Below are 16229 nucleotides of genomic sequence, written 5' to 3'. Positions count from 1 at the left end.
TATAGAAACATTTGTATTCACAAAAATCTCCAAAAGTGGATTCTGTTCATCTGACGTAGCGTTTTGTGGGAGATATCTTTTGGCACTTATCCAAGTGACTTCTTCAGTCTCAGCTGACTGCAGGTTTTCCCAATCTTAGAAACAGGTTGTTGATCAATGGTCATGAGAATTTGTATAATTAAGATTAAGGAACTTATCTCCCAGCCCATTGTTCCTTCAGTGGGCTGGTTTCAGTCATTATGCAAATGTACTGTTTATAAGATTGGGGAAACCTGCAGTCAGCTGAGACTGAAGAAGTCACTTGGATGAGTGACGAAACGTTTCTCCCACAAAACGCTACGCCCAGATGAACAGAATCAACTTTTGGAGATTTACTTTCCTGGATGATTGAGAATGCATCAAGATATTCACAAAAATGTTTTAACATGTTTAAAAAAATCTCAACACTAAGTGGTAAAGCTTGAATAAAAAACCTGATATCTGTCAATTAAATAATAAATTTTTACCCCAGACTCGCTTCAAAAACTGCAGCACAGTTCTTCCATAGTGAGTGTAGGCTGTCAGTCACCTGTCGGTATGCTGGGTGTTCACGTCTATTTAATCTAGAGGAGGGTGTAAAACTGAAAGGAGTGATAGGAGTCGAGGAGTCAGTGAAGCTTACTTCCGTCTGGAAGTGATGCTGAGTTGTTGAGGATAACCTGAACTCTTCTGTGGTTAAGCACTGCTGCCTTTGCATCCATTAGCTGGTGTTAGTAAACTTTCTTTGAAGTGGATCTAAAATTGCTTGACTTGGATGCTTGGCAAATAAACAATGTGATGAGTATAGTCAATGTGTTGATCATTTTTAGGACGCTTGCACCGTAACGTTAGCTGTCAAAATGTTATCTTCTAGCCAGCTGCTGCCGTTTAGCCGCTTGTTGTCAGCTTTCTAGAGACAGAACGATTTCATGAGTAGTTTGTCACAATTATGTATTGTCAAGAATATCAGGAATAAATAGGGATCTTATATGCATGTTTTTGTCAGATAGATGACCTCAGATCAGGAGATGAGCTGATGAAAATATACGGGTAACAAATAGTGTAAAAGAGCTGATTATGAGCTTTAAATTTTAACTTTAAACACACACTTTGCCTGTTTATTAATAAATGACATCATTAATCTTAAAAAACATCTGTATAGCTGCAGGACTCTCTAGATCCAATACAAACATAGATCAAAGAGCAGTGTCATTGAGATAGTAAGTTCATGCTGTAAACAATTTGTAACCAAATTTAGTTGTCCAGGAATGTCCCCCCCCCCAATTTTTTCCAATGAGCTGGGCAGACAGCATTTCACTTTGAACTAAATCTCAGTGTTTTAATGTCAGGCAAAGTCATCTTTTCATCATCTTTCATCAATGGGTTTGGAATATTAATGCTGCCCTCTTGGTACATTAGAAGACACTGATAAAAAGATGCCCCAACAGAAATCTGTGTTTGATAAATTATATATCTACCTGACCTGTGATTGGCTTACAAAGTGGCCGTGATGTCACAAGAACACTTTTAAACAAGGTGATCTCACCATAATTTACCTCCCTCGTGCCTCTGAATATCAAAGCATGCACATGTATTGATTGATAAGATGAGGTGATTTTAAAAAGTGAATTTTCCAGTGCAGGAAGACATAATGGTGTTTCTCCCTTCCACAGCTGTCGGAGGAAGAGAAGATCCAGCGCTACAGTATCCTGTCTGAGCTCTATGAATTGATTGGATTCCATCGAAAATCAGCTTTTTTCAAGCGTGTCGCTGCCATGCAGTGTGTAGCTCCCACCATCCCAGAGCCTGGCTGGAGGGCCTGCTACAAGCTGCTGTTGGAGACGTTACCTGGGTACAGCCTGTCACTCGATCCTAAAGACTTCAGCAAAGGTAGGCTTGGTCACATGGTGGCTGAATAATATGTGGGCATAACAATTCACATTGTTTGTTTCAAGAACAAACAAACAAAAACCTACGGGCCATTCTTGTCCAGTCTCCAAACACATCTCTAACTACTTACCTCATATTATGGATGCAGCTGTTTTTAATTATTCATCTTGCTACTGAAAAAAAGAAAATGGTAAACAATAACAATAACAGTAATGAGAGTGAGACTTAAGGTGTTTTTATGCTTACTTGCTGGGTGTCCTGCACTGATTTTGACATTGCGTCATGTGGCATGTGACACAGTAATTCCACAGCACCCCTCGATTGTAACCCAAAAGCTCATTTATTCACTCCCTGCAATAACGCATTTACTGTGGTGCTAAATTCAGTCCAGTTCTATTCTGTTTCATAAAAATAGCAGTTTTACTGTGGAGGCTCTAAACATGCGGAGGGAGGACTCACTGAAGAGTTACATGATGGAGCCAGTGCTCTGACACTGTGCTCACAGCCATCCACCTTTGCCAATTATGCACTCATTCTGATAAACTCTTCCCCTCTCATTACAAATAAATTAACACTCCTAACAGCACTGTCATGACCACATCAGGTGCAAAATAAAACAGGCTTTTAACAGTGTTGATTTTAGCACAGTAGCAGTAAATTGATCGGCACAGATTTAAATCATAAATCATGGTGGTGTGATTCATCTCCTCCCCAGTTTTGGACTCTTAATTCCTATAAATAACATGTGAAATAAGGCAAGCTGCAAAAATACTTTTGTCCATGTCTTTCAATTGCAAGCTGACACTGCTTCTCTGTAGTAAATACAGATTTTTAACACCTAAAGAGGATTTTGAGTTGGTGTGCACTGTAAATCTTGCTCCTAGTGAGCGACGGGGTTCCACGTTTAATGCCTCCTGTACACTCTGTCCTGGCAGCACCTTCTCCTAAACCAGACAGAAGATCTTCAGGAGTGAGAAGTGTGTCTGAAGTGTTAGGTGCTCCATGGGAGGAAGGGTAACGGGGAGTTGATGTTTGTGAACGGCTATAGTTAGATTTAGTTTTTCTTTTTTAAGGGTTGCAAGGCTGAAGTGCTGATTTTATATCAGTGAAAAGGAGCAATTCTCTGTGAATCAGTCTTGTCAAACTCTGAATGCTGTGCCCTCTCACAGGATTCACAGTGTGTGATTAACAGCAGTGTCAACATATTTAATGGATTAAGCTGATGAAGAGCCTTCATTTCATTACCAGCTTTGCTGTCTTTTCACAAGCACTCTTTCAGGGTGTTCTGCATTCGAACCAACACTTTGTTCAAAGAGAGTCATGGGTGATACCTGACCTGAGCTCTTGTAGACTACTCTGTACGGCCTCCCCTGATAAACCTTGTACTCTTGCAGACTCTTGACCCTTGCATGCTACAGCCTCTCAGTAGCAAGCACCGTCCATTCAAAAGAAAACAGCGCACTGAAACGTTCAGGGACATCGGTATTCTTGTTGTGATTGGTATTCAAGAGTTGTGGCGAGAGCGGATTTTGCTCTGATAAGCTGTTAATCTTGGGCCTTTTTTCCTTTCCTGTAAATGCACAAACAAGCTGCATCTTTTAGGTCAAATGCTTGTCCTTTGAGCTGCAGTAGACAGCATTGGACAGAAGTCCATGATAACATTTCAGCAAATTGTAATTAAAGTGGTCTGGAGGAGAGCTGGACTCGATCTGCACTTCATCTGTATTCTTCTGTGTCTAGCACATGACAAGGGACTTTGACCAAAGCGGCTCTCTTCAGACCCAATCAGGCGAGCACTATAGAGTTGCATGAGGAGGGGGAAAAAGGATTCCATGTAGAGGCAAATTTCACAGTGAAATAGGTGGACCAAAGCACTCGCACCACAATAGAACAGTTACAATTCACATTTCACTAAGTGTCTGGTTTAATAAGCTTTCAGTTAAAGAATTAAAAAGGTGGTTTTGGCACACATTTCTCCTACAGTGCTGTCAGACATTTGTGACTTGGAAATGTTTTGCTGAGAACAGGTTTGCTTGCTATTTTTCATTCCTTCTTCTTTTAGACTCATAAACTTACTACATAATCTTGATTTTCAAATACCTCATTTTTATCTTCATATTTAAAAAAAAGTTCCAAGTAGTTTCAATACAGTATGTTATGTTTAAATACAGTATTTAACCCTTTAAGACCTACCATAGAACCAAGTCCGCCAGAGCTTATATTATATTTTTACATGCTGTGGAGCCATTTTTGGGAGCATTTCAAGTTGATATACATCAATACAACCATTATAGCCCAAATTTTAATGATATGTCTGCATTAAGTGCATAGTAATTACATAAATTGCAAAAAGAGCAATAAACTACAAAAAAATTTAAAATCGTTTTTGTTTTTTTAACATATATTTCTAGTTAGAGAAATTTAAGAGGCTTATCCCTCAAAACTGTAAATACAAAAAAGTTGCACAAAATAGTTTCCCACCACAGGAAATTTAATTTGAGTGTCTTCATAGTTTTCTTTTTGAAATACACCAATTTTTATCTACTGCAGGAAAAACGAAAATAAATATTATAGTGCAAATTTGCAAAAAACCCCCAGCATATGCATCAAAATAAACTATTTCCAGCAGTGCAATATGAGTCCTCAGCATCCCAGAAACGACACAGAAAGTCATAAAGTCAAAGATAACTTTTAAAAACACAAGTATAGGCTCATAAGGTCCTGATGGTAAAAAACTACATTTCCGCAAAATGACGTCACTTCCGGTTTCGGGCAGGTCATGGCGGACATGCGATAGTTCGCGCTGATGGACTAGGAAGTGTTACGAACAGCTGATCGAATCGGCAAAGCGTGTTTCTGGAATATTATGTTTTTGTTGCTGCAAGTGCTTTTTATGCAGTTTTTGCAAAGCTTTATGTGGAAGGAAACTGTGACCGAGGACAAGCTGATGGCATAAGATGTAAGTACAACTCCTTCGGTTTCATAAAATTATTGTGCTACCTTATGTGTTTGCAGTGCTATCGGGATTTAAAAATAGTTACGTAAAACGGAGCGTGCCCGCTCAGACCGGCTTTAAAGGGTTAATGCAACATAAAATAATACACATTGATGCCTAGAGCGCTTCCTGCAGGTGGTGGCCCTACAGGAGGGTGGTCCCATGTCCTTTTTTGGGGCTGTGCCCCACCAGGCTCCATGGACTAAGGGCACCCACCCTGGGCCTTGGTCCAGGGTGAACCCTGTCCCATGGAGGGTGAACTGTTCGCTTGATCTTTTACTCATAGTGGTTTTCTGAATTACTCTTTGTCTGGTCCCTCACCCAGGACTAAAGCCCCCTGACAACATAGCTCCTGTGATTCCTGGGACGCACAAACCCTTCCACCATGATAAGGTAGCGATTTGCGGGGAGCCTTCAAAAATGAGCTTTTTAAAAATAACTTGTGGCAGTCATTTTGGAGAACTTGCCCCAATTCTTTTGTGGATTTAGACTTTTTCAGTTCTGTCAATTCTGTCACTGCATGTAATCCCACACTGACTCCATGATGTTAAGATCCAAGCTCTGTGGGGGCCATACCATCTGTTGGTGCAGAATCAATCTGGGACAGATCAGACACCTCCTCGATGATGCTGCACGATGAATTTAAACATCTGAAGTGGTTAAAACCCTTGCCAGAGTCCTGTCTGTACAATCTAGCTATTCTCTCTCTCCTCCCTTTCTTTGATCACATATCAGATATAAAGTTTGCTGTTTGGCTTTTGTTAGAGGTAAAAGTAGATGGTTTCTTTGGGGGGTAGAGCAAATCATTGAAAAATAAAACACAAACAGAAAACATGAGAACAATCCCTATTTCATTATTCTAACTCACTAATACAGGTAGAACTGCAGTGCATATCTTGGGAGTCAGTTAAAATGTATAAATAATAGCATTATTCTATAAGGGCACTTCACTTAAAATATAATCATTTTACACAGTTCAACATATAAGCTTCCTAAACAAGTCTTGGAGAAGAACAGTAGATAAAATCCACTGTATTCAAAAACTACTATATAACAGTGTACATAGTGATACAGTGATATGGTGATACTTCATCACTGGGAATTTAAAAAAAAAAAGAGTAATACATTGGTTTGCAAACCTTGTCTTGCATCCTGGATCTGAGTGTTTTCGCATCTTTGCTTTTTCAAACCACACATATAACAATCAAGGGGCAGTTGTCACTTTGAAATGGTCCTTTTGGACAATAATGGGTTCTATAATTAGGAAAATAACACCATTTTTCATGACTGAGACCCAAAACTCATTTACTTAGTATTTAAACTGAGGCCACTGACAAGGACGGCTGAAGGCTGGTTGCCAGTACCGGTAGATGTTAATACCAATGGACTTACAATTGGAGGAGTCGCCCCCTGCTGGCCAGTGTAAACAATCAAATGCACTTCCGTGTTTGTTTCAGAGCTAGATAATTTTTGTAGTTTTGCCTCGGTACACCATCACAGTATATTGTAAATCAAACAATCAATATGTGATTGACGTGCAGACTTGGAGCTTTAATTTAATTAGCGTTATAAAAAATATCAACTGTTAAAAGATAAACAGTTGATAAACAGTTTCATGGCCAGGTGATGCCTTCTGCCGTGTTATTTCATGACAAATGAAGCAGGCATAACAGCTGAAGTTGATTCAAAGGCTTGAATTTGTATTTTATAACTTTTCACTGTAATTTTAATACAATTTGAAAATATGAGGCCCAAAGGGATGTTGGTGCAAGTGAGGGAGCGATCATTAGGCTGAAAAACCATCAGAGGGGGAAAGAGAATGAATGAGAGAGAAAAGATTTTATGTACTGCTCAGCTTGGCAACAACAAAAAGCAAGAAAGGCTAAAAAAGAAGTGCATGATGACAGAAACATTTCTGTGGTAAAGAAAAACAAATTCATAACAACTTGCCAACTCAAGAACAAGCTGCAAACCAGTGGTTACACAGATTATTATTAATAATAACTTTGTCAGAAAACATCTAAAAGAGCTATCGTAGTTCAAATTATGGAGGACACTTTATGTTTTATACAAAGTCTATGGTAGTGTGCAGCTGCCTACTGTAACATTTAAGATTAATTTATTGATCATGATGCAGCATGGGCTTCTAATGATATTAATGACGTAATCCTTTTATACAATGAATAAATACATGCAACAAATGTAGTAGGACATGGATATCTATCATTTGTTTTAAGTATCGAACTAATACTAAAGTAGTAAGTACTAAAACTTTTGGGAGTAGTGAAGTGTATTAGAACTTTTTGGATTAGCCCTATCACGCTGCAGGCTATATTATTTATCAGATAATTTCATCAAAGACTGTTTCATCAAAATCCTCCTAAAACCACCGATAGCACAAACACGGTGGAAAGGGCAAGTTCAGCAATTCTGATCATTTTTGTGTCCCACTGGTTGCTGCCTGGTAACTAAAAGTGGCATTGCTTAAAATGTAACATGCAATAATTTGGCTATTCATAACATAACATAAGTGTCTTCGTTAGTATGTTTGATTACGCTCTGGCCTCGCATAACTTTGAGTAGATATCACCACCTCAAGACGATTTGCCACTGCTGCAATGGCTGACGGCTGAACACACAGATTGGATGCCGGATTTGTTGAAGTACCGTTACATATTCTAGCTCTATTCTCCCAGCTGACGTACGAATTCCCACAAGGCTGATGGGAAAGTAGGAAATGATGGAAGTAAGCCTTTTAGCAGAAGGGATCAGATGAGAGTTTATAAGGCAATACAGTAGAGTTGCAAGTTCAAAAAAGAAAGAAAATGGGGATCAATAGTGCATTGCAATAAGGCTGCTGTGCCCAGAGACACAGTGGAGCAAATGGCTTTGTAAGTGGTTCATATGCCCTTTCTCACCACGCCTTTCTGCTGGCAGTAATGGGGACACTGCATTTTTCTGTCATCTTTTGTCCTCTTGCTGCTCTGTTGTCATTCTGTTGAATGAATTTTTGGAGTTCTCTCTGTTTGTAATAATTTGGATGCTTATAATTGTGGAGAACAATGGCTCTATGTGCCATCTCATCACCCTACACAGTAGATCTGAGGCAGCTTGAGGGTACAGTGCCTTTTGAGTCAGGTTTACTGCATGACAGTGTGACTGCTTGGCCGTGGCACCACACTCATTATCTTGGTGGTGTGTTAATTGGATTGCCAGACACCTCCAGTTCAGCACTGAAAATACCACAAATGAACACGTTTTTCATGTTTGAGCGAGAGCGACATGCTCAGAAAATCCGAAGTGTCCTTTGGATTACTGTCCTCCAGATAAGCGCCGTTTTTTGGCAGACAGGTGGAAGTCAGCTATTTTTAGACTGCTTAGTGGGTGCAGTTTTCATGACAGAAAAAAAATCCCTTATGAAGGAATGGCATTTGCAGTTTTTTCAGATGGCAGAAGAAGTCAGGATGAATAACAGCCGTGGTAGAAAAATGCTGATAAGTAAAAAGCGTCATGGGCACGATTTGATGTTACTGGAAGTGGTATTTAAGCCGAGGAAACATCAGAGTGTTTACCAAATATCCTCCTTCCTTCCCTCTGGCCCCCACAGCCTCTCCAGTGCATCTACCCTCTAGTTTTTCTTTCCCACTCAGTGAGTCAACAGTAGACAGCTGGGAGTGGAGCAGGGCATCTCGTGGGGGGCTGAGGGCCTTATGTAACTGTTGGTGTCAAGATAGAATGCTATTAAGATGTCTTGTGGTGCTCTGCAGAAACAAAACACCGGCAGCTAAGTTAGCAAGCCAAAGTTTACACATGAATACTTTGAATTGATGGCCTCAGCGAATTAGTTTAAGCTAATTTTGTGCTTGTACAAGACGTTTGTGATCATATCAGAGTTGGAGGAATTTGGCTCAAAATGAGTGCTAATTACTAATTATTCCAGACATCTCAGTAGGTCAGCGTGACCATCTGTTCATCACGTATCTCGACAACTGACTAATCTGCTTGAAACTTGGCAGGTGTATTTCTGGGACGCGAGGAAGTGTAACGCTGAGTTAAAGTTTGTTTGGATGATTGGTTGTCAGATGTTGGTGTAGTTGTTCTTGTGCTTCCCCAGTTGCTGACTGACTGGTAGATGCTCCACTGTACATATACACACAGGCATGTTTTTCTCTGTCTTTCTGATTGTTACCCAAAACGAGCCTTTACGGGTTTATGAAAAAAGAACTTAAAAAAAACATTTCTAACAATATTCATTGAATATTTCTTGCTTTTTGGTCTTTTGTTTCCTGTGACTGAAGTTTTCTCGAAGTGAATAACCCTGATTATCTCTTCATCATGGCACCTCTTAGCAGGTGGAAAAATATGAGGGGGGAAATTAAGATTTAATGCGTTAGAAACAAAAAACATGTGCATTGTCCAAAGACATGCATGCTAGGTTAATAGGTGATTCTAAAGTGGCCCCAAGTCTGAATGTGGTTTTTCTGTCTTTATGTGTTCACCCTTTGATAGACTGCCGACCAGTCCAGGGTGTACTGTCCTCCTGGTATACTCCTCCATCCAAACCACAATCCCAAGTTGGACAACGGGAGAAAATGAATTGATTGAGTTATAGCCAGTGAAATCCCTAATTTCAACAGGCATATGATAACAAGATATGTTTGATATTATTCCAACAAAATGATTCAGTGTTATGACCTAACTCTAGCTGACTTTATGACATTTACCTTTTGTGTTTTAAAGCTGATCATCCAAAGATTGAGAAACAGCTTTTATTGAGTAACAGGGAGAGATCTTATGGAATATGTTTACAAAGAGCTTATACAGACAGGGTGGGAAATGTGTTAAAAGATAAAGATTAACGAATTAGCATCAGCATAATAAAACTCAACACCGTGCTGGCAGATATCAGCATAAAGATCTCAATACAATTTGAAAACAATATGGGAGATGATAATGTGAGTGTTTGACATGGGACAACAAAGATTTAGCTGATCTGCGTCAGGCAGAATATGTCTCCGATGCATGTGGACTAATCTGATTTGATATCTGCATAACATTAGATGTCAGCAATGAGCTTTGTCAGCTTTGTAAATTTGACTTTTATTTTGTCATCTCTCTCCCTCTCCCCCAGGTACCCACAGAGGCTGGGCTGCTGTACAGATGCGCCTCCTGCATGAACTGGTTTACGCCTCCCGTCGCATGGGCAACCCGGCCCTGTCTGTGCGCCACCTGTCCTTCCTGCTGCAGACCATGCTTGATTTCCTGTCTGATCAAGGTCAGCTCACAAAACACAGTCAGGAGGAAACTTGAAATTGAGCAGAACAAACTAATGTTTCATTGCAGAATTGAAAACCTGTGTGGTGCTTTTCAGCTTCATGCCCTGCCTTTAAAAAAAAAAATCTAGACGCAGCCAACCTGTCCCCTGGTGATTGCAGCGTTATACCACGAGTTTTAATAGTATGCGATACACAAAGCCAGCTTTTTCTTGGCGGAAATGCAACATTGTGCTCTGACCAGAAATCCTGCGGCAGCAGCCAGGAGATGAAGCTGTGCAAGCCAGACTCTTCACTGGCCACACAAAAGAGGCCAGCGTAATCCCTGGTTGGCTACTATGAGAAATGATGGTGGGAGGGAGAATAAGGGAGATGAGGTGGGAACAAGATGAAGCAGACTCACAGTATAAAATATTAAATGTTAGCAAAGGGACTTCTGCAGCTCTGCCTAGGGTGTTGCTGGGACAAGCCTTCTTAGAAACAGCTCTGCTGGAAAAAAAAATGTCAGTCTACAGCTTTACACACATCAAAGGGCAGAAAAGCCGTGTGATGTAATTACTACTTTGTTGTTGTATCACAAGAAGTGAGCGGGTATTTTCTCCCTGAAGAAAGTGACCTTGTAAGCCGAGTTCTTCAGCAGTGCTTTCTGCTGCACTAAAATACCATTTCATATTTACTTTGTAACTTTTTGGGCTCAGAGCGCTGTCGGGTGGAGTTTTGGTGCCCTCCCTTTGATTGCCTTTACTCCCGTCAGCAGTGTGATATTAAAAGTACCAGGAAGAAGCGAGGTCTTGTGAAATAAGTCCCTTTTGATGTGTGCACATATGTCATAATAGGACAGCAGTTTACAATGTTCTCACTCCAAGTTTGATTCCTGAGCACATGTTCGGTGCATCATCATCATCATTGTCGTCGTCACTAAACTGTACTTTTAAATGTAGTGAAACTGGACAGAGTGATAAATTAAACCAATTGGATTCATTCAAAGTTATAAAAGCATCTGTCTCCCCTGTCCAAACTTCTAAAACGGCCAGTAAAAAGCTTTACTTTATTTTTCAGTAGTGTGATGTCTTTCTTCTGTTGCCGTGTCTTCTCATGACAAACATGTTGGCATATGTATCAAGAAAGACATGGCACCCATTTCACACATCCTGCCTTTACAAGGGCAAGCAATACCAAGTGTGAAGCATCCAGCTGTATACTATGGAGCTGGCATTGCCCTCAGCTGCTATTGTGTACGCTGCCTGCTTTATGTATTTATTTATTGGATGGGAAGCTTTGACAGTTTAATAAGTGTTATACTGTCTCTCCCTTTTGAAATGAAGTGAAAACTTGTTCTGTGTTTGACTGGTTCAGCTGTTTAGCTAGCAGAGCTGCTAATGCTTTAGCATCTTTTTTGCCATGGCATTTAAAAAAAAAAAAAACTGAGGCAAAGTGAAAACAGTTTGCTGGTCAGCAAAAGCTTGTCATTTGTGTTCGCTTAAACCAAAAATTCATTAATGTACAGTACTGTGAAAGTTCCCAGTTCCCCAATGTTAATAGACTGCTGTGGGGATATTTGTTTTTCCATTTATATGTAACTCACATAGGTGTTCGTATAGGGCTGTTCGATATAACGATATATATCAGATGACGATATAAAAACACATGAAAGAGTATGCAGAGTGTTTACGGATGAGAAGCAAAAAAGAGCCGCCAGGTGCTAAAAAATAAACCTTAGACTCAAACGTTAGAACAGGCTTTTCCCCGCAGCACGCTGTGTAATAAATACTCACAAAGAAAACGACGGCCGTTGCAACCTATGTCTAAAAATGTGTAGTTTCAGGCATCGGTTAAAACACTCGACTCCAGGTACACGACGCCCAGCTGGACACACTTCTGCTAGCCGAGATTCACAGAATTTACAGAAAATGTTAAATTTTTGTGATTTATATCGTTATCGGGACGATGGATGTTTTATATCGGGATATGTGATTTTTGGTCATATCGCACGGCTCTAGGTTCATAACGTTAGAAAGATCTGAGAACCTTTAGATTATGGCTGCTGTTTCTTGGGACGGAGAGTTTGTAGTAAGAAATTCCCTCACTACTTAGTTGTCTCTTTGTAATTTGCAGTAAAGAGCCCTCTATTCTGAATCATGCCTTTAAATCGGTGTGTTGTTTTTAAGTGCAAACGTGTAGAGCAAAGGACACTATTGTTGTCACTGAGTTCACTTGCTTGTTATTTCTTTTGATTGATTAAGAAGTTTAAATATGGGCACGCACTTGTACTTCCATTATGTGCCTAATTTGACATGTTATTTCATTTTACCCAACTGGCAGTCTGATGAACAACAATGTGATAATTGCATTGAATGTTAGGCATTACTGGTGCTTGGTGGCATTGTGTTTGTATGGCTTCCTAACTGTGTGGCATCCAGGACTTTGGAAAATCTGAAAGAGGGTTTTTGGGTAAGTCGTATTACTATTTCAAGAGAGTGGGTGAATCACGATGAACAATGATGCAATGTTTTCCTTGTTAAATTTCAGTGACCAGTGAAATTGCCTTGGCAAAAATGCTTCGTATCAGTTCCTGAACTGGTGCATTGATATTCTTTTCTTGAGTTTGCAGACTTGCATCATTAATTCAAAGGGCAGATTGACATTCAGATGTGATTGCCTGCATCAGATTCTCTGAACACGTGTTCTGTTACAGTCATCCTGAAGTTTGTTTTGAGAATTTAAATTGAATTAGCCAGCTGTATTCACATGCATAATTAACACCCAGAACACTGAAATGGGTGCATGGGTACAGCAGTAACTGTTTATATTTAGGCATAAACTTTACTACTTGTATATCATTATCAAGTTTAGTAAGTCAATAATAGTTATGTTTCTAAAGTTGTTCAGTGCATGCAAGGATCTTTAACAAATGGAACTTTCTGTGAATTACAAATACACTAAACTACAAAAATAACTGAAGTGAGGCCACTGATGCAACACACCAACTGTCCTGTCTTCTTGAGTTTACAAACAGGAGTTGTCTGAAAGGAGCAGCAACAGTGATTTATTTCATTTTATTCATACTGCTGCATAGTGACAAAAATGTGTATTTGTTTAGTACCGTTTGATTTGTTCTTTGGTGCTGTATTTGCTCCATATATCACCTTGGGTTTGGAGAATAGGACTGATATTATTCGTCAACTATCACAATTTGCTTTAATAGTTGTAGTGTAGTTAATCTTTAAATAGTGGACTTATACATGTAGCATGGCTTATTATGGATGTGTAACAGCAAAGTGCTGTTACAGGAAGTGATAGTGAACTAGAATGAGAACGTTACCGTGATTCCAACTGGGGACATGCAGCATTTTCAGGATGTTGGGTCAAACAAAAGCATACTTCTAGGTTACAGCATGCAAACTAGGTGTTTCCCGTGGATTTCATTTAGTACTTTTTTTTTTTCTTTTTTTTTTTTGCTGTCAGTGATCAACTGCAAGAAGTTGTGACGACCATTTTTTAAGACGGAGATTTCCTGTTGGAAGGCTGATTCATGAAGGTTTGCAAATAATTGCTGTCTAATTTAGAAATGCAGGCATATCACCAACACATTGCAATCAATCTGCAGTACGGTACTTAATTACTCCCAGGAAAAAGTAATTTGTTAATACTTAATTTTCATGTTACTCTGTAAAATAACCTGAAACGCATTGCCTCATAATTACCGGATAAGAATATAGACCTGAGGCTACAGTCTCACACACCAACAGAAATCCCTATCCTAATAATGATACACCTGCTTAAATGTAAGCAACACATTTATGCCATTTACATTTGTGTGTGGTTACCTCAAGCCATTGGCTTGACCAGTATCTTGATAATTATCTGTGTTGCTAATGTATGCCATTCAGAATTCTCTTTATTGTTATTTTTACTTAGTCATATTGAAGTAGACGTATATACATTTTGTTGGGCACCACTTGTTTTTCTGGATAGCCATTGAGTCTATGGGTGCTGGCTTAGATCTGTGCTATCAGCGTTTCTTTTTTAACTTTATTGGTATCTTGTAAATAAGCAGAGAGGAAGTGTTTCTTTGTCAGCAAAAATGGTTTACTATGCATACACAGTTTTTCAAAACCAAAGCAGAAGTAAGTTTAATATGGGTTACCTTATATAGTATGTACTTATAAAGTTGTATAGTGAGTTATTCTAGAGAAATTGTCACTTTAAAAAAATTGTAGTGTTATTTTTTAAGATTCTTGTTTAATTTATGCTATTTTTGTAACTGCTGGCATTTTGTTAGCAATACAGACACAAAAATCTAAATTATTCCTAAAACTGTTGACACATGTGTCTGTTGCTTCCCAACAGTTTTCATTGCACTATATAATTTAATAAGTCTCTCTCTGAATATAATTCTTTTGTCTGCGCTATCACTAGAGTTACTTGAAGCTCTAGTCTCACTGCTTCCTTGTAGTGCCTATAAATAAATAAAAAAAGAAAAAAAAAGAATGTGTCTTACAGCAAATACAGAAAACACCTGGGTGGCTTTAATTAAACGGATCTGTTTTTATTGCGTCATCTTTTTTAATTGGCTAACACTATTATTTAGTCTGGCATCAACTTATTGTTAGCATTGTTTCTCAAAACATAAACAAGACAAATGACTGATTTAACAGTGAGTCTGTTGCTCACTGTATGATAAGTGAGATTTCTGTCAGTGCCAATCTGACTGTTCAGATGGATTTTTCATCCATCCATCCAGGGTTGGGTCACGGGGGCAGCAGTCTAAGCAGAGAAGCCCAGACCTCCCTCTCCCCGGCCACCTCTTCTAGCTTGTCATGGGGATCTACCAAGGCAACAACAGGCTTGCTGAGATATAATCCTGCCAGTGAGACATACCTGGAACACGTCACTCAGGAGGCTCCCATTTAAAAAAAAAAAAAAAAAGCTGGAAAAGTAGGTGGCAGTAAAAGGAAACAGCGGGAGGAACATTTTGCAACTAAACGGGTTGGTTTTGGATTAAGAACATAATTGGATATAAGGAGACCGTCCCAGAGTTTTTCATTATAGATAGAGATGGGTAGAGGTTCACCAGTTTACAAATTGTTGAACAGTCTGAAAATAATGTTTCTCAAAATAAAATTGCTAAAACTTTGATTATCCCATTATCTACTGTACACAACATCACCAGAAAATTCTGAAAATATGGTGAAGTCTCTCCAAGAAACAAGGCCATATTGAATATGTGTGATCTTTTAGCCCCTAGGTGGCAGCGCATTCAAAACGGGTATTACTGTCATGGAAATCACTGCATGGGTTCAGGAACACTAAATCAGAAAGTGTCTGAGAAGACAGTTTGATGTGATATTCAAAAGTGCAGGTTAAAGCTCTGTCATGCAAAGAAGTCACACGTGAACATGATCCAGCTATCTACTTTGAGCCAATGTGGAAAACTGTTCTGTGATCAGACGAACTGAAATCTGAAATTCCTTTTTTGAAAATGTGAATGCCATGTCATCTGGACTAAAGAGTTAAGGGACCATCCGTATTAATGATGACTCAACAGCCTGCATCTTCAATGAAATAGGGGTGCATCGGTGCCTATGAGATTGGTAGCTCTTATATCTGGGGATGTGTCGTCAGTGCTGATTCCTGATTGCTTATTTATTTATTTTTGCATATTTCTCAAACATTTCAAATCATCAACAAATTTTAATATACAGAAAGATAAAATGCAAATTTTAAATGAAGATTTCAATTATTAATGACTGTAAGCTATCCAAGTCATTGACAGCTGCTATTCTGGAAAGCCAGTGAACCACAGTGATTATCTGCAAATTGAGAACATTTCGAACAGTGGTGAACTTTCCCAAAAGTGGCTGATCTACCAGAATTACTCCAAGAGCACATGAATGAGACATCCAGGATGTCACAAAAGAAGCCTGAACAACATCTCCAGAACTGCAGGCCTCACTTGCCTAACCCATGCTTTTCTGGGTTCTCTATTGGGTCATAGTAGTAGTCAGACTCCATGCCACTGATTGGCTGATAAGTAGCGTCAGTTGATGAGT

At 39.2% G+C, this 16229-nt stretch overlaps 1 protein-coding gene across 1 annotated transcript in view; it reads left to right on the top strand.

The window, feature by feature from the left end:
• trappc9 (trafficking protein particle complex subunit 9) overlaps window positions 1-16229 on the top strand; it is a 229220-nt gene that overhangs the window by 14717 nt on the left and 198274 nt on the right. The window contains exons 9-10 of the mRNA XM_005753708.1: window positions 1692-1908; window positions 10035-10178. Coding sequence (XP_005753765.1) covers window positions 1692-1908; window positions 10035-10178 — 361 coding nt within the window. The remainder of the gene's footprint in view (window positions 1-1691; window positions 1909-10034; window positions 10179-16229) is intronic.

This window comes from Pundamilia nyererei, unplaced genomic scaffold (genome assembly GCF_000239375.1).
Source record: "Pundamilia nyererei isolate P.nyererei 1_Seehausen unplaced genomic scaffold, PunNye1.0 scaffold00455, whole genome shotgun sequence".
Classification (NCBI taxonomy): Eukaryota; Metazoa; Chordata; class Actinopteri; order Cichliformes; family Cichlidae; genus Pundamilia; species Pundamilia nyererei.
The sequence above is the reverse complement of the archived record's forward strand: the minus strand, read 5'-3'. Positions and strand labels throughout refer to the sequence as shown.